Genomic DNA, 13,736 nt, shown 5'->3' on the forward strand with positions numbered 1-13,736 from the left:
ACAAACATGCAAATTCTCTCCCTGGGCACCACAAAGACCAACACATTTATAAATGGCTCATTAGGTTTTAGATAGGAGTATAATCTGTGCAAATGGAACAGAACTAAGCTAACTGGCCAACACATTATAACCAGGGTGATTGTGTAATTTATCATCCAAATTGGAATGCTTCTGAGAATGTAGTGGGACACTATTAATTACGCTGGGAATGCCCAGGCAAAACAGGACCCTAGTTATAAGCCATAGCCTTGATCATTAGTGCTAATGAGCTAAACCAACAGGGACTAACAATGAAATTGACCATTGTGTTTGGCTCATGAAACTATTCGAGGAATTTTCAGTGTACTTTATAGTACAGTATTTGTAAAACTTAGGAAAGATTTCTTTTTCCTACAAGTATTAAAAACAAGTATTCTCCCTAATAACCAATTTATTTGTATTTTATGAACCCTATGAATTATATTTGGCTTACTAGAACTTTGGAAATCAAAACGTAATTTCTAAAGTAGAAAACCCAAGGGCACCTGGGTGGCTCAGTCAAGTGTCTGCCTTCAGCTCAGGTCATGATCTTGGGGTCCTGGGGTTTGAGCCCTACATCGGGTTCCCTGCTCAGTGGGGAGTCAGCTTCTCCCTCTTTCTCTGCTTCTCCCCCTACTATGCACACACTCTCTCCCTCTCTCTTTTGTCAAAAACATAAATAAAGTCTTTAAAAATAAATAAAATTGAAAACCCAGTTTATATGGACTAAAAAATTGCTTAGACATTGTTGAAAATCAAATTCACAATCTTGGCAACCTCATGAAAGAGCCATCTCACAATACTGAGGGAAGAAAAACATGTGGAATGGGTATCACACTGATAAGAGATGTGAAGGAAGCACAGATTAGGGTGTACATAAAAGAGAAACTCCAAAAGAAAGGAGCAAGTGGAGAAAGAACAAAGAATAGAGGAAAGATGATCCTGAGACCCCAATATTCACTCGTATTCTTTTGCTGAATTATCACTACAAAAAGTTGTGAGAGAAAGGGCATCAGAAACACGTTCTCAGATTCTCTCAGAAACATTCAGCCTCTCAGACATTCGTTTCCTTCAGGATCCTCTAATTAGTTTTATTCCCATTTCTATGCATTTGAAATGAGGAATGACAGAAGTAAGAAACCTTAAAATTGAAATACTTTAGTAATCCTAACAGCTATGAAAAAAACTCACAATTTTAAGACAGTTGTTCTCTTCTCAAGACTTCTGACAGTTGTGTAACATGAGAGTTAATAAATTATACTTATTCACCAGTCTACAGAAGGCATTAACCACATTACCTTAAAATTAAGACTCTCATTTATGATGGTTTTCCGAAGTTTTGCCAAAGCATCAGATTCCTCAGTGGCATTCACAAAGTGGTAATCCCTTATTGCAGGAAACCCTCGCTTGTTCAAGAGTTCCTTGGTGATTTTACTTATGCAGGCTTTACGCTGCTTTTCATCAGAAACATCCAGATGCGTGCCAACGAGGATCACAGGGGAAGAAGAAGCACGAGCCTATAGGAAGTGATACAAAATATTCTTGTGTTTGTTTTAAAATCAAGACCGCTTACAGTTCTGTTCATATTTACTCTTTATGAAATTCAGTTGAGTGGAAATTAGAAATTAAAAGACATCAAGAAGAAGAAAATGTCAACTGTCTTTCCTTCCTTAAACTTAGGGGGAAAAGGTAACCTTAAGAAATTTTATTTTATTTTATTTTATTTTATTTTATTTTATTTTATTTTATTTTATTTATCTTTTAACCTTAAAAAATTTTAAAGTCATTCTTATACTCCTTCTTATTCCAAGTTATACCACTTTTCAGGCAGCCTATATAACAGAAGTCTATTTTTTTCTTTTATGCCTTAAAATGGGTTATTCTGTAAGTGTATTTTGGACTTCTAAATAAAATAAGCATTTAATAAACCCAAGACTATATCAAAATGACATAATATGGTTTATATTTTCTCTTCCTTATCTATAAATTCAATCTCCTGAATTCATTTTAAAGTCATTCGATTTGGAGTCCACAGGAACAACAACAAAAAAAGGTACTAGAGCAAGTATGACCACCACTATAATATTCGCTCACTTTGGCTAGCTATGACCCAAAAAAAAAGGAAGTTAAAAAAATTACCAAAATTACAAAATGGGCTTGTATGCAGCCAAAATATCTGCTAAAATGTCCTGACACAAACTCTTTTAAGGACTTGGCTCACAGGAGAGCCCACTGATGCTTCATTCAAAGAACATCACTCACTCTTGCTTTATCTCAATTCTAAAAAGCTGTACTACATCAAGAAATACCTAACAGCATGACAGCAAGGGACAAAGTGGAAAAATTACAAAAAGGGATTCCAGATATAAGAGTTTATTAATCTGATGCCATTTAAAAGTGCAAGATCTGAAGTACTTCTTACTACATTGCCAGTGAGGACATAACTGATGATGTATGGATTGCTTTTGTTTAGTATAGTTTAAGTCAGGGAAGTTCATCCTCCATTTAAGAAATAAAACGATCAAGGGTGCCCAGGTGGCTCAGTCAGTTAAGAATCTAACTCTTGATCTCAGCTCAGGTCATGATCTCAGGGTTTTAAGATTGATCCCTGCATTAGGCTCCACGCTGGGCATGAAGCCTGCTGCTTGGGATTCTCTCTCCCTTTCACTCTGCCCCTCCCTCCTCAAAAATAAAATAAAATAAAATGATCAAAAATAGTTATACATTTTCCATTCTTTCAGCTTAAAGGGCTTTAAGTATCCATAACATTTACCAATATGGAATACACTATTTTCATGTCACAATCTAATTACACTTTAAAATTCTCAACTCAAAACGTTAATGCTTCTAATTTTATTTTTAAAAACTTAGGCTGTTTGAAGCAACTGTCCAAAATCAATTACATTACATGTAGAAAATTTTTTTAAAAAAATTAAGATTTTATTTATTTATCCATGAGAGACACAGAGGCAGAGACACGGGCAGAGGGAGAAGCAGGCTCCATGCAGCAAGCCTGATGTGGGACTTGAACCGGGAACCCGGGATCATGCACTGAGCCAAAGGCAGACACCCAACCGCTAAGCCACCCAGGCATCCCTAAAAAATATTTTCTACTTTCAAATAATTAGAACACTTGACCTTTATATTGAAGAGCCAAGGCTTCATGGCATCCACTTCAGCCTGCCCTTTGCTGAGATCATAAACGGCAAGGTAAAGGGCTCGTTGGGTCATGAAGTGGGGATGAGTGCTGTAGAATTCCTCACGACCTAAAGAAGGATTAGAGACTTCTTTTAGCTTTCCAAACAATAAGCAAGAAGCCTTTAAAAAGTTTTTTTCTTAGGTGATAATATCTAATATTTAGCATACAAAAAGAGAGAGAGAGAGAAACAGCCAAAGACAATGTTTAGAAGACCCCATTGGGCTCGTACTAGGAGTTGGTAACTTTTAGCGTGTGTGTCAATTACCAACCCCCTGAAGTATTGAAGCTTCAGCTGGCTCCAACTGTTAGTTCCTAACACCAGAATTCCATGAAAATCACTCTGGTGGCAAGGGTAAAATTAGAAGTAAATGGCTTTGGAATAATTCCATAGGATCTACTGGGTCTCTCTGCAGTATTGGAATAAGATCTCAGCTTTTAAATCCCTGTCCTAAATAAAAGAAAATTCTGAATAAAGGATTTTAGCAAAATAAATACCTGCAAAATCCCACACATTTAGAATGAGGTCTTTCTTCCCTTTGCCTCTTATTTGGATAGGCCAGTCTTTTACATCTATACCAACTGTGGCACTCTGCACCCCGAGATCTGATTTCTTGGTTTTTGTTAATTGCTGCAATAAGGTAGTTTTACCACTCCCAGTATTTCCCACAATCATAAGCTTCATTCGGTTATAGGGCACAGCCTTTTTTAACCGCTGTTGAAGAAACCTGGTATTTGAAAAACAAAAATTAAATGATAAACTGCTTAACAGTGTACTTAAGATATAGGTGAATTCTTATTCATTGAAATTTTTAAAATATCAGACTGTCCTCAAATATAGTATGCAAAAGATTGCATAGCCCATATACCTAATAAGGTACATGTTTTTCAATACACTTAGTGCATAGATTTGTTAGTGATGTTAGTGTAGTTAGTTGAAATGATTGGTAACATTATCATATATAATGACACATTACATTATCACCAGAAACAATAAAAATGTTTGCAATACTAATTAGACTGCTGATAATCATGAACCAATTAGAATTATACATATGCACGTGTGTGTAGAGATATATATTCTTTAAATAACACAAATAAAACCCTAAAAATTGAAAAAAAAAACCCTAAAAATTGGAAGGTCTAAAATTTTATAAAACCCATATGCCAGAGCAGCAAAGTAGAATATATGTGCATACTGTTACACTAAACTTTGATAGTGATGTCATATTGGATATAGTATGTGACTGCATATGTGTGTACACATATATTCATATATGGTATATATAATCTATATTCATATATATGTATGCATGTATAAAATGGAAATGGAGACTGAGAACATACTGGTTATATTATAAATTAATGCATGTAAACTATTATACTATCAGCAGAGAATATGATGTTTTCCTAAACAGTCTTAATGAAAAAAATAATCAAAACTAATTAGAAGTGCTGTAGGTGGCTAATAAAACCACTTTTAAATTAATACTAGATTTTAAATGTTTTATGTTAAATGTTAATACCAAATTTTAAATATAAAAAGGTGTTATATGTCAAGTTTGTTAAAATGCTGCTAAAATTTAAAATTAGAGGAGCAAAATAAATCATTCTCTAAAAGGAATATGGAGTAATTCATGATTTATTTGATGCTTTAGAAAAACAACCTGACAGATGAGATATTGTGCCTGCTATTATTGAAATCATTTTCTCACATATAACTTAAGTTCTGTTTGCATTATCAATAAGCAAGAATATCAATGGTTCAAATATCTATTTATTAAGAATTCAAAACTCTTTGAAAAAGTCATTCTTTAAAAAAGCAAATGATGCCTACAATTTCTAAACTGCTGCAGGTCTCTCCCTTCTAAAAATGTTAAACACATTTAAAAGTAGATATAGTGGCTTGATAATATAGCATAACACACTGAAAAGTAGTCCTACTAAATGCTTGCCAAGAATTGAATCAATCCCTTCTATCCATTTTCAAAAGGGAAAATCATGGGAAACAATTAGATAGGATGAAAGATAGTCAAGTTTAGCGTAGTTGGTGATAGTCTTTCTTTTCAAATTAAATCAAGCCCAGGAGGACAGAAAACCAAATCTTTCCTCATAAAAAGAGATCAAAGTTAAATATAATTTAAGAAAATTTAAGCAGAAGAGAATTAGGTAATTATGTATTTCACTGGTAACTCAACAATTATAAATTGTATGCCAGATTCTGTGTTAGATACAAAAAATCAAACTATGAGTGAACATAGCCATGGTCCCTGCCTTGTTGGATATTATAGTCAAGTCAAGGATACATTGAGAGTTGATGATTGAGCTGAAACCTGAAAGATAAATATAGATAGGAATAATTTTGTGGAAATGCAAATAAACAGTTTTACAAGTAAGTATCAATAAGACTGACATGCTCAAAAGGTAACAGAGAATGAGATAAAGTCCATTACCAAAGGCATTTGAAGCTCACCAAGTGTAAAGACCAGAAACAGTGATACTTGGAAAATTTTGGTGGTTTCAAAAATTACCAGAGTTAGTAGGTTACTCACCCTCCCAGGTAAAATCAAAGCTAGTAATTATATATTATTTAAGTATCTATAATGCTTTAAGATTTAATAGACATATGATAACAATTTACTATATAAAATGCAGCCTGAGAAGTTATTATACTCTGCTATATTTCTTTAGAATATATATTTGTAACAAGAGGTGAAAAAATAATTTCCTTTTACAGTCCATTTCTATGACAAGCATGATCAGGAGAAGTTATGCTCTCAACATTAGTGTGGCTAGGAGAAAATGAAAAGCTCTGTAGGGACACCTTATAAACCCATTTATTAAATAAATGGCAAATGACACACAGCATATCACCATAAACAGTACTATACATTATTTCCTAAATTGTAATTATATACCCATCAAAGTAATGGAAGAAATCCGAAACAAACTTAATTTAAAAATGGAAATAAAATTATCTAACCTTATGATGTCTTTGGCTTTACATCCTATATGTTTAAAATCAAAATTAAGCCGTAGTTCATCCAAAGGAAGGTCCCATATTTTGCTTAATTTCCCCATTTCATTAGGAAAGGATCTCAGTTCCAAATTGTAACTGACATCAAGGGAGGTCAGGTTTTCAAGACAGCCAATCTCTGGAGGAATCTTAGTGAAATAAAAAAGGGAAAATCCTATTGGTAGGAAGCAAGAAATGTGTGCTGCCAAGAAACAAGATGCTTCCTAGGAAAAAAAAAGGCTCAGAAAGCCTATCAGCAACTTGTATTACCTTTCAGCAGAGTTCTAAAACTTTCCAAAGGTTTGTCATAGTTTTCTATATAAATATTTAAAGACATAAGTATAAAGGACTTACCCAAAACAATCCAAGTCACTTATTTACAATCTTTAAAAGCCTATTATCCATTGGTAATATATTTTATCTCCTCACAACATTGAAAGTAAAGATGTTCCTTATATTTATCTAAATCCAATCATCAGTGACTTCAGTCTGTTCCTTTACACCATGTTTTTTCACTAAAGCTATAAAGATCTAGTCATAAACTTACATGCAACTTACTGTTCTTAAAATACAACTAAATGTTTATACTTTAGGTGGTATTGTAATAACTTTTTTTTCCTGTTCCAAATTATTAAGCAATATGCAATACTTTTATAATAGAAAATATTAATTTGCTGTCAAAAAAATCAGGTACTAAAAAACATTCACAGTTATTCTGAACTTCACAGTTTCAGACACTTAATTCTTTTTGGCTTTCATAGGCAAAAAACTTAAAAGTTGGCAATAATACATATTTCTTCTCTGTGACGAATGAATAATCAGTTTTAGATTTACAACAGAAGCAATGGAGTGAAGCAAAGGCTGGCCCACTGCACAAATGGGCAGGCAGCATGATGGAAGAATGCAGAAATTCAAGAAAATGGAAGAAAAAGTCGGCTGAAAAACACACACTACAGATGGCTCAGCAACAACTTGAGAAATGTAGAGTATTTGCAAGTCTGTTAGCAAATCAGAGATTTAGTGATAAAATAAAACACTTAACACATTACTCACATTCATGATTAAATATATGTATATTCATATAATTCTTCAAAAATAGAGCACAAAGTGATTTTTAAGGAAGTTAATTTATGCTAATATGCCCATTTATTTCAGGGTATGACTAGATCTTATCCAAAGGTAAGAAATATCAAATAACAGATTTCAAAAATGATAATTTGTGATATTTTCAAATCACAAAGGCACATTTTTAAATTGGCAGTCATTTTAAACAAATAAGATGACCTCTTACCTCCTTCAGTTTATTATGAGAAAGATGTAGTTTCTCTACTCTTGACCACACATAAGCTTTTTCACTCAAGTCCAAGATGCTGATCTGATTAAAACTGAACAAGAGTTCCCTTAAGTTCAAAGATTTCCAGTGTGCAGGACTCGGTAGATACTCAATTTCATTGCTGCTCATATCTAAGGATCGCAAGCTAAAACAATATAATGTCAAGATAAAAACCAAATGAGTGTTTCCAAAATACATAGAATAACATAGGAAATTCTCACCCTAGTGAGACACAACTTTAAAACTAACATTATTTATATTTTAATTATGCATGTGTGTTTCTGTGTATAGATAGATAATGGCTAGAAAAAAAGCATGTCTCATTAGGAACAACATTTAAATGAATAAGAACCATTAAAAACTAAATTGAAGCCTAATTTCCTTAGTTCAGAAACATAATAAAATACCAATCTTAGAATGAAAGACTGTTTACCAATGTTTATGATGCATGAGAAATCTTAATTAACAAATGCAAAAATAGTCATTTCTATACAAGATTCATAAATATGTCTTCTGTAGAAGAGTTACAAATATGTAGTCCCCCCCCTTCTCAATTTTTATCATTACTGGGAGTATTCTTCAGAGGCTGTGTCCTAGAGCTAATTAATAATGTGCATGGGCATAACCTTTTACCAGCTTGTCTCAGTGTGATAAATATCACAACACTGAACATGATGTCTTGCATACAGTAGGCTCTCAATGCAAATTGGTTGCTTTCATGCAGGAATACACAACCCAAAGTTTGCAGGAAACAGCAGAAAAACATACATATCACACATAAGTGTATGTATGCAGGAAGAATAAAGATAGTAAATGCGATATATTTGACAATTAAAGGTTGCCTGAACTTTTACAATTATATGCCGACCCCTTTCATCCAGCATATTTGAACCATGATGAATTAGTTCTAACTAAACTCACAGAGTTGTACCTGCTAGACCAAGATTCAGGTCTGCACAACATTCGTGCTCTTATTTTAAAATGACACTGGATTTTGCCCTACATATTTCATAAGGATGCATCAAAATAATAAAATTAATTGGACTGTATTAGAGATAAGATGTGTATGTCTAATAAACAATGCAATTTAGATAAAGGCAAGAATCAACAGGCTGTTCAAAAGAAGTACCTTTTAGCCTCAGTGGGGACTTAAGCTGTCCAACTGCATATTCTTTTGTTTTACAACAAAAGATGTCTGAAAGACGTTGTCTAAAAATATAGAGTAACTGAGGCCTAAATAATATTTTTACTTATCTGGGAACAGACCTTTATGGCATGTCTCTCCTAATCAGCTTTCATAAATATTTGACTTTCAAACACATTTTAAGGAATATATTCTAAAAGTGCCTATAGGAATAAGTTGAGAGTGTAAAATTGAGTCACCAGTGTTTAAGAACTATGATTTAGACAGATTACTTCATCTCTTTAATAAAATAATGTTCTCATTATAAAGTGGAGATAGTAATAGTTTTATTAGGAAGATTAAAAACATGATCCACCAGTGATCAGTTAAAACAGTGTCTGATGCATTCTAAAGCTAGATTGAAATTAACTATTATATGCCTGTCTGACATCTTCTATGGCTAGATTATAACTATTATTTGCCTATATATGCATATATTTGCACATATATACTTACGGATTTGGTTTATAAGGTATAACCCATTTAGAATGATATTTAAGATGACATATTTGATATCTAATTAATGCCTAAATTTGTAGTTAACAGGAAGCTTTCATTTTTAATGAAATCAACCAGAAATATCCTCAAATACTTGGACCCATAAAAATTTTCCTAATCTCCACCAAAAACATCTTTCAAACATAAGTATAATTTCAAGTTAATAATATCCTAGCAGCACATTCACCTCTGAGAGCAAGTAAAATTTAAAAGTTAAAGTAAAAAAAAAAAAAATAAAAAAATAAAAAAATAAAAAAATAAATAAAAGTTAAAGTAATAGCCACTATAATCTCAATTGTCTACAACAGTAAAACAGTTTAGTAACCTTAAATTATTTCAGCACAATAGTACCCTAAATTAATATAAAAGTTAAAAAGTCCAAGCAACAACTTGGATCTTTTGTCTAGTAAAAATAAAACATTCATAGATTTAAGGACATTAAACTGAGTAGCTTTAGAAATCAATTACCAAAAAAAAAAAAAAAAAGAAATTAATTACAAATTATAAATCAACTGATATGCCTAAATCAAAACCAAGTTTCTGAAAGTTTTGTTCCAGTTCGTGTGGTTTTGAAATTAAAATAATAAACTTACTGTGGAAGATTTAAAATTGCTTCTGGAACACATGTAAATCTGTTTTGAGATAATTTTAGGCTTGTCAGAGAAGAAGGCAAAAAAGGCATAGCAGCTAAAAGAAAATAAAAGGGACATTTTAATCATTTTAACTAGATTTCCATAGGAATTGACAATAAGAACGGTTACCAATGACCTGTCAATTTAATTTCTATCTGCATCCTGACAATTAAAAAAAAAGTCTACTTTTAAGATAAGGTAATTCCCTAACTCCTAACACTAAACATCAAAACAATATACCATACTTATAAGAATATTTTCATCTGAAAGCTAAACAACCGTCCAAACATAAGTTCATCTGTCTAACATCTGTACAAAAGTAAAAATTATTAGAATATTCCTTCTAAATTGCATACGATATTATCATTATGTGTACATACATAATTAATGGACTAATCCATAGATTAATTCATATTACTCTTAAGCAAGTATAACAAAACACTTTGAATACTAATATACAATATAATGTAAAGATAAGAATTCTTTATAGTATTGGGGATCCCTGAGTGGCTCAGTGGTTAGTGCCTGCCTTCGGCCCAGGGCGTGATCCTGGAGTCCTGGGATCGAGTCCCACATCAGGCTCCCTGCATGGAGCCTGCTTCTCCCTCTGCCTGTGTGTGTGTGTGTGTGTGTGTCTCATGAATAATTAAATAAAATCTTTAAAAAAATAATTCTTTATAGTACCACCTAGTAAAGAGTGTTCTATGGGATACTAATGGATGTTACTTAATAAAAGCATTCTTTGATTATATTATCTTAAGAGACTGAGGAAACGTTAAGTAAAATAAAGTGAAATATCTCAGTGTTCTCAATATTCTCATATACTTAGAGAACTTCCAAAAAGGAAATACAGTATGAAGTACCTCCAGGGGAAAAAATTCTGTGGAACACAATTTGGAAACTGAGCAAATCATTCAGCCTGTTTTTCATCCGTAAAATAGTGCAGCTAGAACAATAGAACTCTGTAATTCCTTAGAGATCTAAAAATCTATGGTTCTATGAAAGTGGCTTGAGAATTTATTTCTTAGTATTTTAAAGGTTAAAAAATACAGGTTATGCTTTCTTTAGAAAAATCTTCAAGGGTCAAAGTATTCCAAGACCCTGCTACAAGCTCTTTTTCCTGAGAGACAGAAAGGAACATGCCATTATTTTTTACCTATATCTGAAAAGTATTTGTGGCAAAATAAATGATTCTCCCTTAAGAATTAGGAAGTTTAGGAGCCTCGGTGTCCATCGAAAGATGAATGGATAAAGATGTGGTTTATGTATACAATGGAATATTCCTCAGCCATTAGAAACGACAAAACCCACCATTTGCTTCAACGTGGATGGAACTGGAGGGGATTATGCTGAGTGAAGTAAGTCAATTGGAGGACAAACAGTGTATGTTCTCATTCATTTGGGGAATATAAATAATAGTGAAAGGAAATATAAGGGAAGGGAGAAGAAATGTGTGGGAAATATCAGAAAGGGAGACAGAACATAAAGACTCCTAACTCTGGGAAACGAACTAGGGGTGGTGGAAGGGGAGGAGGGCGGGGGGGTGGGGGTGAGTGAGTGACGGGCACTGAGGGGGACACTTGACGGGATGAGCACTGGGTGTTATTCTGTATGTTGGTAAATTGAACACCAATAAAAAATAAATTTATTATTAAAAAAAAGAATTAGGAAGTTTAGATGGCATATGGAAAAGACTCGTGAATTCAAAGAACTGAAATTGCATTTCACATAGATTTATTTGTAATGGTTGTAGTCCCACTCAGGTATCACCTCCCTAAAGCATCTTTCCAGATGTAAGACCACTTCTAAAACTATAACAGTTGTGTAGCGCAAAGCAAACAGATTTTTGAACTTAGCTATATTCGAGCTTTCACAACTAGTTAATTAATTCAATGCTTCTAAATATGTCACACGAAAATCTCAGGGCTTCCATTTCCCCAGTTAAGCAGACATCATACCTGTCCTACCCTACAGGATTGTTGTGAGATAGCTAAGATGACATTAACCAAGTCTCAGGGTCCTTGAGATGCGCCTCTTTCCAGACCTAATTTGAGTATCACAGACACAGAGACACTTCCATGTCTCCACAGTCTAGATGAGATCCCCCCTGAGGTAGCAGCCTCAACTTTTCCTCAGCATTTTAGCTTATTTATTGAATGCCCATCTTCTGAACCTATTTATTCTTTTAAGGACACAGACTGGGTTTACTTTGCTCACTAGGAGGGAACCCCTCTATTCCCAGTTTTCAGATTCATGGTAGGAACATGGTCAATATTCAGGAGGCCTAGAGGAAAAGAGGAAGGGGAAAATATTATGCAAGCTAGCATAGCTTTTATCATTACTAGCTACTGAAAGTTCTGGCAAAATAAAATCTTTTAGAATAAATCAAATTGTATTCTGTTTTTAGCAGTATTAAAAATTACTTTTTTAATACTGTCACTTTAGAATAGTTACATGGATGGCAAAGTGCATGCAGCCTCCTTTATCTTCTTAAGGAAGATAAAATATAGGGAGTTCCCATTTATTCCCATAAACTTGTCCCTTAATATGAGAATGTTCAGGTAGACTACAAATAAACTTAATTCTCTGTTATCTCACATGCTAAGAGAACATTGAATATTCCCCAACTTTTAATAAAAGTGATGATCAAAAGTGATGATGTAATATTCTGCAGAGAGCAGGTGCTCAATGAATACACATTAACCCTACTAATTTGAAAACTGTTGACTGGTTAATTTTATTTCTAAAAGAAATAATAATAGTAACTATACTTATAATCCAAACAATTGAGCAAACTTCAGTAGGAAACTCAGTATTCCTGCTTCAGGAATTGCATGCAGTCGTATGAATTTTTAGTTTCACGGACTAAAATGAACCATAGTATAAAGACTATTTGGAGTCCAAGGAACTGTCATTTTAACCTATGAGCACTCTACTATAATGTTTTAATTTGTAATTTTTTTCAGTACTAAAAATTTTAATTTTTTAGTATTAAAATTAAACTTTTTTAAATTAAACTATTTTTTAGAGTAGCTTTACGTATACAGAAAAATTGAGCAGAAAGAAGTCCCCATAAACCCCTTTTTTCCTTACCATCATTCCTTCTCTCCACACATTTTTATCCTTATTATCAATAACTTGCATAGCGTGATGTATTTGCTATAATTGATGAGCCAATATTAATACATTATTATTAAATAAAATCCATCATTTACAACAGAGTTCATGCTGTGTTGTACATTCTCTGGGTTTTGACAAATGTATAATGACAGGTATCCACATTACAGCATCATGCAGAATAGTTTCACTGTCCTAAAAATCCCACTCCCCTCCCCATCCCTCTCTCCCTCCCTCTAAACTCCTGATAATCACTGATTGTTTTACTGTCCCCACAGTTTTGTCTTTTCCAAAATGCATAGAGTTGGAATCATATAGTATGTGGCCTCTTCAGATTGGCTTCTTTCACTTAGCAATACGCATTTAAGTTTCCTTCAATGTCTTCATGGCTTGGTAATACATTTTTTTTTAATCACTGACCTGTTAACTTTATATCTGAAACTCCTCCATTAAATTTAAATTGAAATTCCATCTTTAAATCTTCACCTAACATCTCCACATATGACTAATCCTATAATACTCAAAAAGATTATTTAGGAGGAGACTCATACAGAACACTTACCAAGATAATTAATTCTGGCACTGAAACTCTCCACTTTAGGACATGCCTCAAAGAAGTCCTCTGCTAGGGATGTAATGTGGTTTTTACTAAGGTTTAAAATCTTCAGTTCCTTCAGGCTTAAGGGGGAACATATTCCTGGTATCTTATTTCTAGTCATAAGAAACAAAATGAGGATTAATTT

At 33.2% G+C, this 13,736-nt stretch overlaps 1 protein-coding gene across 1 annotated transcript in view; it reads right to left on the minus strand.

Moving 5' to 3' along the window:
- The window catches only part of LRRK2 (leucine rich repeat kinase 2), a 139,469-nt gene that overhangs the window by 58,957 nt on the left and 66,776 nt on the right, over positions 1 to 13,736 (minus strand). Inside the window, exons 25-31 of the mRNA XM_077870443.1 lie at positions 13,556 to 13,704; positions 9,838 to 9,931; positions 7,522 to 7,708; positions 6,198 to 6,379; positions 3,713 to 3,942; positions 3,157 to 3,284; positions 1,317 to 1,535 (exon numbers count right to left, since the gene is read on the minus strand). Coding sequence (XP_077726569.1) covers positions 1,317 to 1,535; positions 3,157 to 3,284; positions 3,713 to 3,942; positions 6,198 to 6,379; positions 7,522 to 7,708; positions 9,838 to 9,931; positions 13,556 to 13,704 — 1,189 coding nt within the window. The remainder of the gene's footprint in view (positions 1 to 1,316; positions 1,536 to 3,156; positions 3,285 to 3,712; positions 3,943 to 6,197; positions 6,380 to 7,521; positions 7,709 to 9,837; positions 9,932 to 13,555; positions 13,705 to 13,736) is intronic.

Source organism: Canis aureus, chromosome 25, assembly GCF_053574225.1.
Source record: "Canis aureus isolate CA01 chromosome 25, VMU_Caureus_v.1.0, whole genome shotgun sequence".
Taxonomy (NCBI): domain Eukaryota; kingdom Metazoa; phylum Chordata; class Mammalia; order Carnivora; family Canidae; genus Canis; species Canis aureus.